General features: G+C 41.7%; 1 protein-coding gene across 2 annotated transcripts in view; it reads left to right on the forward strand.

Annotated features, from left to right (window-relative positions):
* Positions 1–8,380, forward strand: part of LOC137434018 (sorcin) — a 33,296-nt gene extending 24,916 nt beyond the window's left edge. For both annotated transcript variants that reach the window (XM_068126611.2, XM_068126609.2), the window contains exons 4-8: positions 4,465–4,508; positions 6,462–6,609; positions 6,757–6,870; positions 7,010–7,068; positions 7,970–8,380. In XM_068126611.2, coding sequence (XP_067982712.1) covers positions 4,465–4,508; positions 6,462–6,609; positions 6,757–6,870; positions 7,010–7,068; positions 7,970–7,996 — 392 coding nt within the window. In that variant the 3' untranslated portion in view covers positions 7,997–8,380. The remainder of the gene's footprint in view (positions 1–4,464; positions 4,509–6,461; positions 6,610–6,756; positions 6,871–7,009; positions 7,069–7,969) is intronic.
* The last annotated feature ends 3,102 nt before the right edge of the window (positions 8,381–11,482 follow it).

The raw sequence follows: 11,482 nt of genomic DNA on the forward strand, positions 1-11,482 counted from the left end.
ATACGACATGGGGAGTCATGCGGTTGGTTGAGACGTCTATCCCGGATCTTTTGAAGCAGTTGCAGTTTTTCTGAAGCAGATCCTTTAATTTTACGGAGGGGCGTGAAATCCCCATGATCAGACATGGATGGTACATGAAGGATGCATGTAGGAGGAGAGCTTTGGGCTGCAGGTTCTACACTCCGTTTTCTTTTGGGCATGCTTGCTGTCGATGTCTACCATCACTGTTAAATGACAAATAAGAAATCACGAATGATGTTAAAAGTGCCTGTGAAAGGAGGCTCTGAGTTTTCAGTGAGGTAACAGAGGTTCTGAGTCATGTTCTACACTAGGGTACTTTTTAGCTGACTAAACCATGTTTAGTGGCATCAAAAGTGCTAATAGCTAAAACATCTAAATTCTTCCACACTAACGTTAGCTATCTAGGCCAATGAAACATTGTGCTAAGTTACTGTAGCTAGCTCAGCTGTCGTGCCTCTTTCTGGTTCAATTCATATACAGAAGTCAACAGATATGTCTCATGTTTGGCATTAACAAAAGTTTAAGTTACACCGACATTAGGAACATACTGTACATAGATGAGGCTAGCTTTAACGTTAGCTAACATGGTGCTAGCTGGCTCAGCTGTTATTCTGCCTGTTTATGATTTCATGCAGAAACTGAAGTCAAGAGTGTGAGTAACATTATAGTTAGCATCTTACCTGGCTAGATTGGAGGATGAATACCAAGAACAACACACAGATGGAATGGAAGACTGAACTTTCAACTGAGGTATTCAATAACATCAACGTTACCAATTGATACGAGCGCGCGACATTACCAATTGATACGAGCGCGCGAGCGCGCATGTTACATGGATGGAAATGTAAAATGGCAGCTATAGCAGCACTAATTTGGATCTCTAGTCTGTCATTTCTGCACTGTGATTGGATAACATAAAAAAATATGTTTGGGAGTTAACAGCAGGAGTTGGTAGATTTTACGTGGGCTGGGTGAGAAACCTTTAAATAAGCAAGTGAAAATCTCTCGCAATACAAAGTCAATGGTGGGAAGAAAAGTTGAGTGGTACCAATGTTACTGCCAATGTCCCGCCCCTATGCAAGACTCAGGAGCATCTTGTTGACATTTAACCTTGAAAATACCTGGGTTTAGACCCCTTATGTACCATGTTAAGTTATCTGCAGTATTAACGTATCCTTATCATTTGTAAAACTGATTATTTTGTAATTACAGCATTAATATGCATACTAGTATACCATAGACACATGTAATCATGTTATGAATAGTTCTATCATGATCTATGCCCTTCAAAACATGGGTCTAGACACCTTCATTTTTCAATTATCTGCAATATTGGCTGAGATATGTCAAAAATCGTTTTTTTGATAATGGCAGCAGTAATTTGCATAAAAATGGTATGTGGGACATTTTTTCAGCTTGGGGCCATAGCTAGTCATTTTCTACACATTTTTTCCAATCTAGAAACACTGATTAGAAGTATATCTCCGGGGGGTGCAGGGGGACCTAGTCTTCCTACTAGACTAAAAGCATTCAGAATCATTGGAATCTCCCGCGATGAAGCTAACTCCAAGGGCCTCTCACTCACTCACCGCAGGCAGGTTGGTGGTCTTTCCGTCTTCTACCGACTCCTCTCTGGCCTTGCCCCCCAGCTCTCTCTGGGCTCTGTCCCGCAAATATTCCTACAGGTCGCACAAGATCTGCCTGCAACCCTCTTTTGGTTAAACTGCCAAAATCAAGACTCTCTGCTCACCTTCACTCCTTCATTCCTCTTTTCTCCCGCCTCTGGAACAAACTCCCTCACTCTCTTCATTCCCACTCCACCCTCCAAGTCTTTAAAACAGCTGTTCACCACCATCTCTTATCTTCCCCCATCCAAAACCTTGATCTTTTCTACCCCCGCTAATTTCACCCCAATTCCACTTTTTGAAATACCAACTTCTGTCCTGGAAGTCCTTGGTGTCCTTGTGCTTTATACTTCTCCCTCCCCCCCCCCCCCCCTTCCCATGCCTCCTCCCCCCGGTCCCTCTCCCTTCCACACATCTCCCTGCTCTCGGCTGTTGTGTTTGTGTGCTTCCCCTTTTCTCCCCATCTTGTCTTCCGCTCCCTCTTTTTGTGTATTTTGTTTGTCTGGTCGATTTGTTTGTGAAGTAAATGTTAGCTCTTTCACGAGCCTCGATTCAGTATACAAAAAAACAAAAAACAAAAAAAAAAAACAACTTGTGATAACAGTGAATGAATAAGAAAAGGCATTTTCCTTCCCCTCAGATTGAACACACTTGCCATGTTCCCAACGATTGCATCGTGCCACTTCGTTTCCAAATTTGTTCCTGGGGGCTTGCATTTTGGGTGCCGTCAGTCTTTCCGTGTATTTTTTCGGAACCTCGACTCGAAAATGACTGGACCCACTTTTTTGTATTCGGCAAATGCATGCAATGATATCTGGACATTAGGCAGGTCAAATGATTTTGGGATCAAAGCCGATTTGAAATGTTGAGAATCTTTTTTTTTTTTAAATGGAGAATGGTTCAGGAATGTATATGCTTGCGAGAACCATTATTTATTTATAGACACTTTACCATTTCCCAAAACACAATGTTGAATTATTTACTTCACCATGATCGCTACCTACATGCCACCTTCAACTAATTAATTATGTACAGTTCACCATCACCACTGTCGACATACCACCTTGATTGATTATTTATTTATTTATATACACTTCACCATCACCACTGTCGACGTACCACCTTGATTAATTATTTATTTATATACACTTCACCATAACCACTGTCGACATACCACCTTGATTAATTATTTATTTATATACACTTCACCATCACCACTGTCGACATACCACCTTGATTAATTATTTATTTATATACACTTCACTATCACCACTGTCGACATTCCACCTTGATTAATTATTTATTTATATACACTTCACCATAACCACTGTCGACATTCCACCTTGATTAATTATTTATTTATATACACTTCACCATCACCACTGTCGACATACCACCTTGATTAATTATTTATTTATATACACTTTACCATCACCACTGTCGACATACCACCTTGATTAATTATATTTATTTATATACACTTTACCATCACCACTGTCGACATACCACCTTGATTAATTATTTATTTATATACACTTTACCATCACCACTGTCGACATACCACCTTGATGAATTATTTATTTATATACACTTCACCATCACCACTGTCGACATACCACCTTGATTAATTATTTATTTATATACACTTTACCATCACCACTGTCGACATACCACCTTGATTAATTATTTATTTATATACACTTTACCATCACCACTGTCGACATACCACCTTGATTTAGTTATTTATTTATATACACTTCACCATCACCACTATCGACATACCACCTTGATTAATTATTTATTCATATACACTTCACCATCACCACTATCGACATACCACCTTGATTAATTATTTATTTATATACGCTTCACCATCACCACTATCGACATACCACCTTGATTTAGTTATTTATTTATATACCCTTTACCATTTGAGCAACTCGGCACCATCTGTTTTGATGCAATGCTACACTTAGGGCCCAGTTGAGTACCTGGATTACGCCATGATTTGCCATGCTGTTTCCGATAGGATTTGTTTTGAGGACAACGTTGTGAATCTGCATTGTCGAGCTTAGAGCCCAAAGTTAAACCAGATCGAACCACTCCGATCGCCTTGGAATATTTCCTTGAAAGCCAGAATCCAGATAGCGCAATATAGTTATTAACTCACACTTGCTCCAAATTATGAACGCTGTAATTCCTGATATTTCCCACCATTTGGTACAATGTTGGTGACAGAGACACCTTCTTGTAAATCAAACTAGAGCAAAGTCGATGGCGCGCCATCGTAAATCCCCACGATTCCCACCGAGAGCAAGGTTAAGGATGGCGTAAAGTTTCACCGGGAATAACCCAATATCAAATTGAGTTGAATCTTTCTCCATTTTTTTCCGTGATCCCAAGTCCCAACCCCCTGGAGCATCACCTGGGGATTGAATCCAAACCATCGTTACATATTTCATGCATCCCCCAATGTTGATTGCACACACAAAGTTTAATCAAAAAACGTTTTAAAATGTGCCCGCAATTATATTTTTCGGTATTTGACTTTTTGACCACGCCCCAAGGAGTGTGACCAAAAGTGATACCGTTCTCACACCTTATTGTCATGTGGTGATCATAACTACCAAGCTTGGTGAATTTCTGCCTCACCGTTTAGGAGGATATAGCATGACGTATGGACCGACAGACGGATGGAGCTGATTACAATATCCCCCGTTGCACTTATTTTTGACATGTATTTCATGCATTGTGACAGTTAACAATCAAGAGTAGCAATGTGAGCACCTTTGTTTTTGTTTGGTTTTTTTTTTTTCAGCTTTCAGTCTGGAGACCTGCAAGATCATGATTGCGATGCTGGATGTATCCTTTTTTTAAATAGTGCTTTCATTGCACTAATGATTGCCCTTCGTAACTGAACACTGCTGCTATTCATAGGTGATATGCAAACACCCGGGTGCATTAATCTGTTTATAGTGTAGGAGCCGCTTCCCATCCAAGAACCACAATCTGAGATAGCAAGCAGTGTAACCAAGTGTCAAGGAAAATCTGACGAGGCCAGACCACCTGCTATATCCACACCGTCAAAGCAATTACCCCGGAATTACCGATTACCCTGCGATCAGCCGCCGATTGACCCACCTACTTGGTGGAAGGTAAACAGAGGCTTCAATGAATCAAAGCCAGGTCCTCTCACTTGTGAGGCGAGCTCACTTTCTACTACGCCAAAGGACTCCAACCTTTCATCACTTTTTTATTTGCAAGATCGAGGCTCATAGAAGAGCCTGCCTGCCATAGATGTTTCATGACTAGGAGGAAACTTCATTGTTGTTTGTCTGCAAACTTAATGTATACTCGTGATAGCTTTGGCATACGGATATTGAAATTGTAAAAGGCACTTCGACGCTAAAGATCGACAATCGGCTTCACCAGCAAGTTTAGTTCTTCATTCCACTTCAATCCTAATAATATTGTCCATTCCGCTGACGGGATAGCTCAGAGATGGTGGACTCACTTTGGAGCTATCTTGGCCGGGTGCGATTGCCGACTTCACTATAAATTGTTATCCTGATGCTTTGCACGAATTATTAGGTCATTCTGCAGAAAGACGTTAAGCCAACCATCCCATCTGCTAGCACTCACTGGTGAAAAATTGCTTTTCAAAAGGAGTAGGCCCGTGTGCCATTTATGTCAAAATTCTAAGTTCCTGCCCGAATCGATACAAAACGGGTGTGGGGTATTGCCTCAGCAAAATTGCTGCATCCCCAGAAATGACGCTCATGAATAGATTGGCCCAGATTGGCCCATTCGATCGTTTTGTGTTGAATAACTCGTTTGATGCCACATTGTTGCAAACTGATTTGTACACCCAATCTGGTTCTCTCTCTCCCTGTTTTTACCCCACACGCACGGTGAAAAGCGGGGTTAAGCATTCGGTTCACTTTGTCTGTCTGTCCACAAACATCAGTTAATGATCGAGGAACAACTTGATTTCAATCGAATGTTATATTTTGAACATGAATCGGAAATGTACCGGTGTGTACCCCGGTTTAGAATAGGTACACCGTATCCCTGCGCATCGTAAGAGGCGACTAAGGGTTGGCGCCAGGAAGGGCATCCGGCCATAAAAACATTGCCTCAAACAGGGAACCATGATTGTCATGGGGCCCGCAAGGCTAACCCCCGCTCCAGCGGGGAAAATGGCCTTAAAACGATCATTCATTCATTCATTCAATCGGAAAACCAACCTGCATTTTTGTAGTACTTTGGCTCTGAAATCTGTCCCATTCGCCCATGCGGAGGGAGGAGTGAGATATTATTTTTACTGTCTGCCGTATAATATTTTTACTCTGTTTACCCTGTCTGGCAGTCAAACAAAATTTAAAATCATTTCAAACGGGAAACGGTTTTTGAAGATGTCATAAAGGCACGAAGAACTAATGTAACGTGTTAATAATGTAATGTAAGACGCATCATAATAAGGCATCAACGGCGGTAAACTTCTGAATTTTTTTTTTCCTACAACCGTTAAAATTTCTTATTTCAATTGAATAATATACCTGAAAACTAGAGCGTATTTTTGGCACTTTCAAAAGCCTTCCATTTAGCAACATTTGGAAAAATATTCTAGCATTTTACATCATCTCGACCAATCAGCCGATCCCGCCCTTATCCTTCTTTTTCCTCAAGACTGTGCGGGCTAAGTTATTCAATGATCTCTAGTTTTTTTAGTTTTTTTTTACCGTAGCCATTTTGCTCACAGAGATTAGTTGGCATTTTTTTTTTTGGCTTTGCATTTCCTTTACAACTCCGCAGCGTGACATGTCTGGTAAAATGGGCTTCAGTGAATTCAAGGAGCTCTGGATTGCGCTCAACGGCTGGAAACGAAACTTTATGGCATTTGATCGAGACCAGAGCGGTTGTGTTGATCCAGCCGAGCTCACACAGGCCCTCTCTTCCATGGGTCAGTTATGGCATCAGCTCAGGCAGGGTGACGATGCAGCTGCTGCAAATATTGGGGAGGCCGATTTTAGTTTGTAATTGTCAATCTCCAAATGTAATAATCCTCATCGCATGATATTTGACTTTTTCACCCGTAACGCTGATGCAGGCTACCGGCTGAGCAACCACACAATCGGTGCCATTGTCAAACGGTTCAGCAGAGATGGAAAAATCTTCTTTGATGATTACGTGGCTTGTTGTGTAAAGTTGCGTGCCCTTACAGGTATGTCTGATTTGCAGAGCACATGAGGTGTATCTATATACGTATTTGATTAGGAGGGAGAGGGATGTGGGTCGGATTATATGCTTCGAAGAAGTTTACCCACTCCAGCACGATTACATGATCTCTTGCTTGTTCACAGATCGGTTTAAAGAAAGAGATGTGTCTCAACAAGCCATTGTGAACTTCCCATATGATGATGTAAGACTTTTTTCTCATCAGTTTTAACGCTTCTGAGATTTTAATCCCTTTAATATTTTGTCATGCTGACATCTTTTTTAAATATTTAATAATTCCTTTTGAGTTATATGTAACACAAGGGTCATAATAGTAAAATGAGCCCTTTTATTTTGCACACAAATGTGTTTTTTCTGATCTTGTGGGTGTCCCGCACAGGTGCAGTCGGCGGCGCATGCGCAGTATAAAGTTTTGAAGAGCATGTCTGCCAATTAATACGTATTGAAGCAATCTACTCGCAGTCAATGATATTTTTTTTTAGGCATATGCATCAAATTAACCATTTTAAGGGTCACCGTTTTAAAATGAAAAAATACTTAGCAGATTCAACGCTACTACTATTACATGTACTGCACTTTAGTGGTTCCAATTAATCCCACATTTTAGTAGGGCGTTGGGGGTCAGCCGGCAATTATCTTTTGGCCCAGGTCTTTCATGAACCACTGGGCCAGGCCCAAAGTTCAACGGAAAGATGATTTGGGTAGGGATTTGTAATTTGTTCAGGGTACCGGTGATAATTCACCTATTTTTAGCCAGACACTGTGGAAGTTTTATGGTCCGCCAACTAATGGCCGCAGACAGACACACACATCACCCAGTTTAACGTTCCTCTGAGGGATGTGGGCCTTCGTGATGCATCACCCGGACTGCGAAGTATTAATAGGTCAGTGTATCATTGGATCGGTAATCGAACCCAGACCACCCATGCAAGTTTACTTTCACCTTTTCTTATTCTATTATGACCAATGTTCTATTTGTGGCCGTTTCATTTTTGAACCGCCTGGTTGGCATTTTAATAATTATCATACATGCGTTAAAAAGTCAAATGCTCTTAGAAACTCCATTTGTTTTTCTGTCACGACAGTTCATCAAGTGCACCATGTCCATTTGAGCCAAACTGCATCAGCTGAGCCATACTATCGTGCCTTCACAACTCTCTTCCAGAAGCCGACAGCAGGAATACACCATTGTTCTTTAGTTAACAGAATGTTTAGCACGCACAGCACAGAATGTTGTGCCAGGTAATGTTTGCAGATTTTGTGCCAGTATACAAATTTTTTTTTTTTGCTCTGTCACATGACGAAGAAAATAAATGTTCGTGCAGGGAGTTTTTAAACCCTTATTTTGTGCCAGATTGGTAGTTTTTGATTTCTTTTATATCCCTTTTCTTTCTTTGATCTATTGTAGTCGTAACTGGGCTGTATTTCTATCATCGGTTTTGAAAGCATTGCAAGGGATTTATGTACTAGCTTCAATAAAATATGCAGTTACCTTTTGGCTTTGTATCTCAATTTTTTCTCAATGCACTGTATACTTTGCTAAAAGATTTCTTTTTTTTTTTTAGTTATTAACCACTACCCTTACCCTGGTGTTGGGCTAGCGGCTAGGGTGCCGGCTTAGGATCCTAGGATCCTGGGTTCGAATCTCGGTCGATCGCCGAATTAATGCCAGGGGAGTTGACTCAGCCTGTCATCCTTCCGAGGTCGGCTAATTGAGTACCAGTTCACTGGTAATTCCCTGTTTGTCGTTGAAGGCGGCAAAAAGGGTTGGCGTCAGGAAGGGCATCCGGCCGTAAAACATTGCTTCAAAAAGGGGACCAAAAAACAACTACCACGGTCCCCGAAAAGGCCAACCCCCGCTTTGCGGGGGAAAATGGCCTCTAAACGGTGTTTTTTTTTTTTTTTTTTAACCACTACCCTTGGAGAAAATAAACGTAGCACCGGCGGATCTCTCTAATTTTAAACTAGTTCAAAAGTGCCGTTAACACCGAACCTGTATTGAACCTGAAATGTTCCCTCACGGCAGTGGTCCTCAACCTGTTTGGGTGTGCGGACCCCTTCCGAATTCCCACGGATTTTGCGGACTGCCACGTACAATTGTCATAAGACGAACGGCCTTCCACAAATTTGCTTCTGAGCAGTAACGAGTCGTGATACCAGGCACGGTCTAATGGTGTTCCTCCTCTTCCAACCGTAGATCCCCACCGATAGGTTTACTGATCCCCGGGGTTCACAAGGACTGTTTTATAGCGCTTAACTAACTTTCGGCCCGTGCAATGGAACAGACTAGTTTCCTTTGAACACATGCTGTGCTGGATACTGAGAGTTAAAGATGTGAAGATATAATCTAAAAGTGGTATACTTTTCTCTGACAGAATTTGGGATAAATTGGAATGCAAGACTGTTTAGTGCTTTAAGGACACTAGTGAATGGTGCATAATCTTTTTTTTTTGTATACAATATCGAGGTTCGTGTAAGAGCCAACATCAATCCCCCCCAAAAAAAAAAAAAGAAGCATACAAGAAAGGGAGCGGGAGACAAGATGGGGAGAGAGAGGGAAGCACACAAGTACGACAGCAGAGAACAGGGACATCGGGAGATCTGTGGGATGGAGGGGTGGGGGGGGGGGGGGGAAGAGAGGTATAAAACACATGGACACTGCTAGAACTTCCAAGGAAGAAGACGGAATTTCAAAAAAGTGGACCTGGGGTGAATTAATGGCGGTAGAAAAGATCAAGGCTTTGGATGGGGGAAGATAAGAGATGGTGGTGAACAGCTGTTTTGAAGACCTGGAGGGAGAAGTGGGATTGAAGAGAGTGAGGGAGTTTGTTCCAGAGGTGGGAGTAAAGAAGAATGGAGTGAAGGTGAGCAGAGAGTCTTGATTTTGGCAATTTCACCAGAAGAGGGTTGCTGGCAGATCTTGTGCGACCTGTAGGAGTATTTGGGGGACAGAGCACAGATAGAGTTGGGGGAGCAAGGCTGGAGAGGAGTCAGTAAAAGACAAAAAGACCACCAACCTGCCTGCAGTGAGTAAGTGAAAGGCCCTCGGAGTTAGCTTCATCAGGGGAGATTCCAATGATTCTGAAAGCTTTGGTTTCAACAGCGTGAAGCCGGGCTAGGTGTGAGGCAGGAGCACCAGCCCAGAGGGGAGATCAGTATTCCATTGAGCTGCGGATGAAAGACTTGTATGTGGTGAGGAGCTCAGGTGTGCCAAGGAAGGACTTCGCACGACGGAGGATGCACAGTCGGCGACTGGCTTTGGAGGCCAGCTTGGAAATGTGGTTTTCCCAGGAAAGATCATGGCAGATAGTGAGACCCAAAAGCTTGAGTGACAGAACTTGGAAAGGGTTGTTCAGAAAGTAGATGGGAGGGTTGTCCAGTCGGGCTTTTTGGAAAGACATATTAAGAGTGTGAGATTTGTCAGGATTGAAAGACATGTTCCACATGTTTGACCAGTTTGATTTTGTCCAGGTCTGCAGAGAGTTCGGAGGCTGCAGACTGCCGATCTGAGGGATGAGCTATGGAGCGGCAGAGTGGAGTCATCAGCAAAGATCCGATCTCTTTGCTCTGATCAAAATCAAAATTTTGATCTGATCAAAAGAAACTTCCCTTATTCAATTGCATGGGTTTAGAAATGTTTGCAAACATGGCTAGATTAAAGCATATACAAGTGGGAAACAATCGGTCAACAATCGGGCCAAAGACAAAAATAAATCTAAAAAAACAGTCACAATAAGGACTCCCAAGGAAATTAATGTAAAGTCAGAAAATTTAAATTGTAGAAATAATTATTTTTTTAAAAGCTGGTAATATAATTATTAAATGAGGAACATATTTGTCGATGGCATGCTCGTATGTACGTATTTGTACATAAGTGTGCTGCTCCCATTTTATGAGTCCATTAGTTTTCCAAATTAAATGGCAACTAGAACGGCACTTGGTAGTGAGCATGGGCTGAACAGTTTACGTTTTGTATTCACTGATGGGTTAGATATGGATTCAGATCTGAACCAAAATCTAATCAGCTTGTTCTTCACACCTAAACAACTGATCCACCAAGTTTTGTCTTAATGCGTCCACAACTTTTTGAAATATCGTGCTATATTTCGTTTTTGGTCACATCTCTCAATAGTGAAGAATAACTTAGAAATTAAATAATTCTCATATCCAAATCCATATTCAGATCTTCACCAAATTTAATCGATTCGGTCTTGTCACATACACAACTGGTCCACCAAGTTTCGTCCAAATCCGTCCATAACCTTTTGAGATATCCTGTTATGTATCGTTTTTGGCCCTATCTCCCAATGGTGAAGAATCACTTCGAAAATTCTAATAGCCGGATCCGAATCCGGATCTTCACCAAAATCTAATCATTTCGTCCATGTCACATACTGCCAAACAGTCACATACTGCCAAACTGCCAATCTCTGCCAAATATCGTCAAAATCCGTCCACAACTTTTTGAGATATCTTGTTCACAAACAGACAGACAGGGGTGAAAACATAACCTTTCAATACATTTAACCCTTTTGGGTACGGATGACGTCCAGTGCCGCAACCCGCGAAAAAGTTTTGTGTAGGGATGACGTCACTAC

Source organism: Myxine glutinosa, chromosome 10, assembly GCF_964187855.1.
Source record: "Myxine glutinosa chromosome 10, kmMyxGlut1.1, whole genome shotgun sequence".
Classification (NCBI taxonomy): domain Eukaryota; kingdom Metazoa; phylum Chordata; class Myxini; order Myxiniformes; family Myxinidae; genus Myxine; species Myxine glutinosa.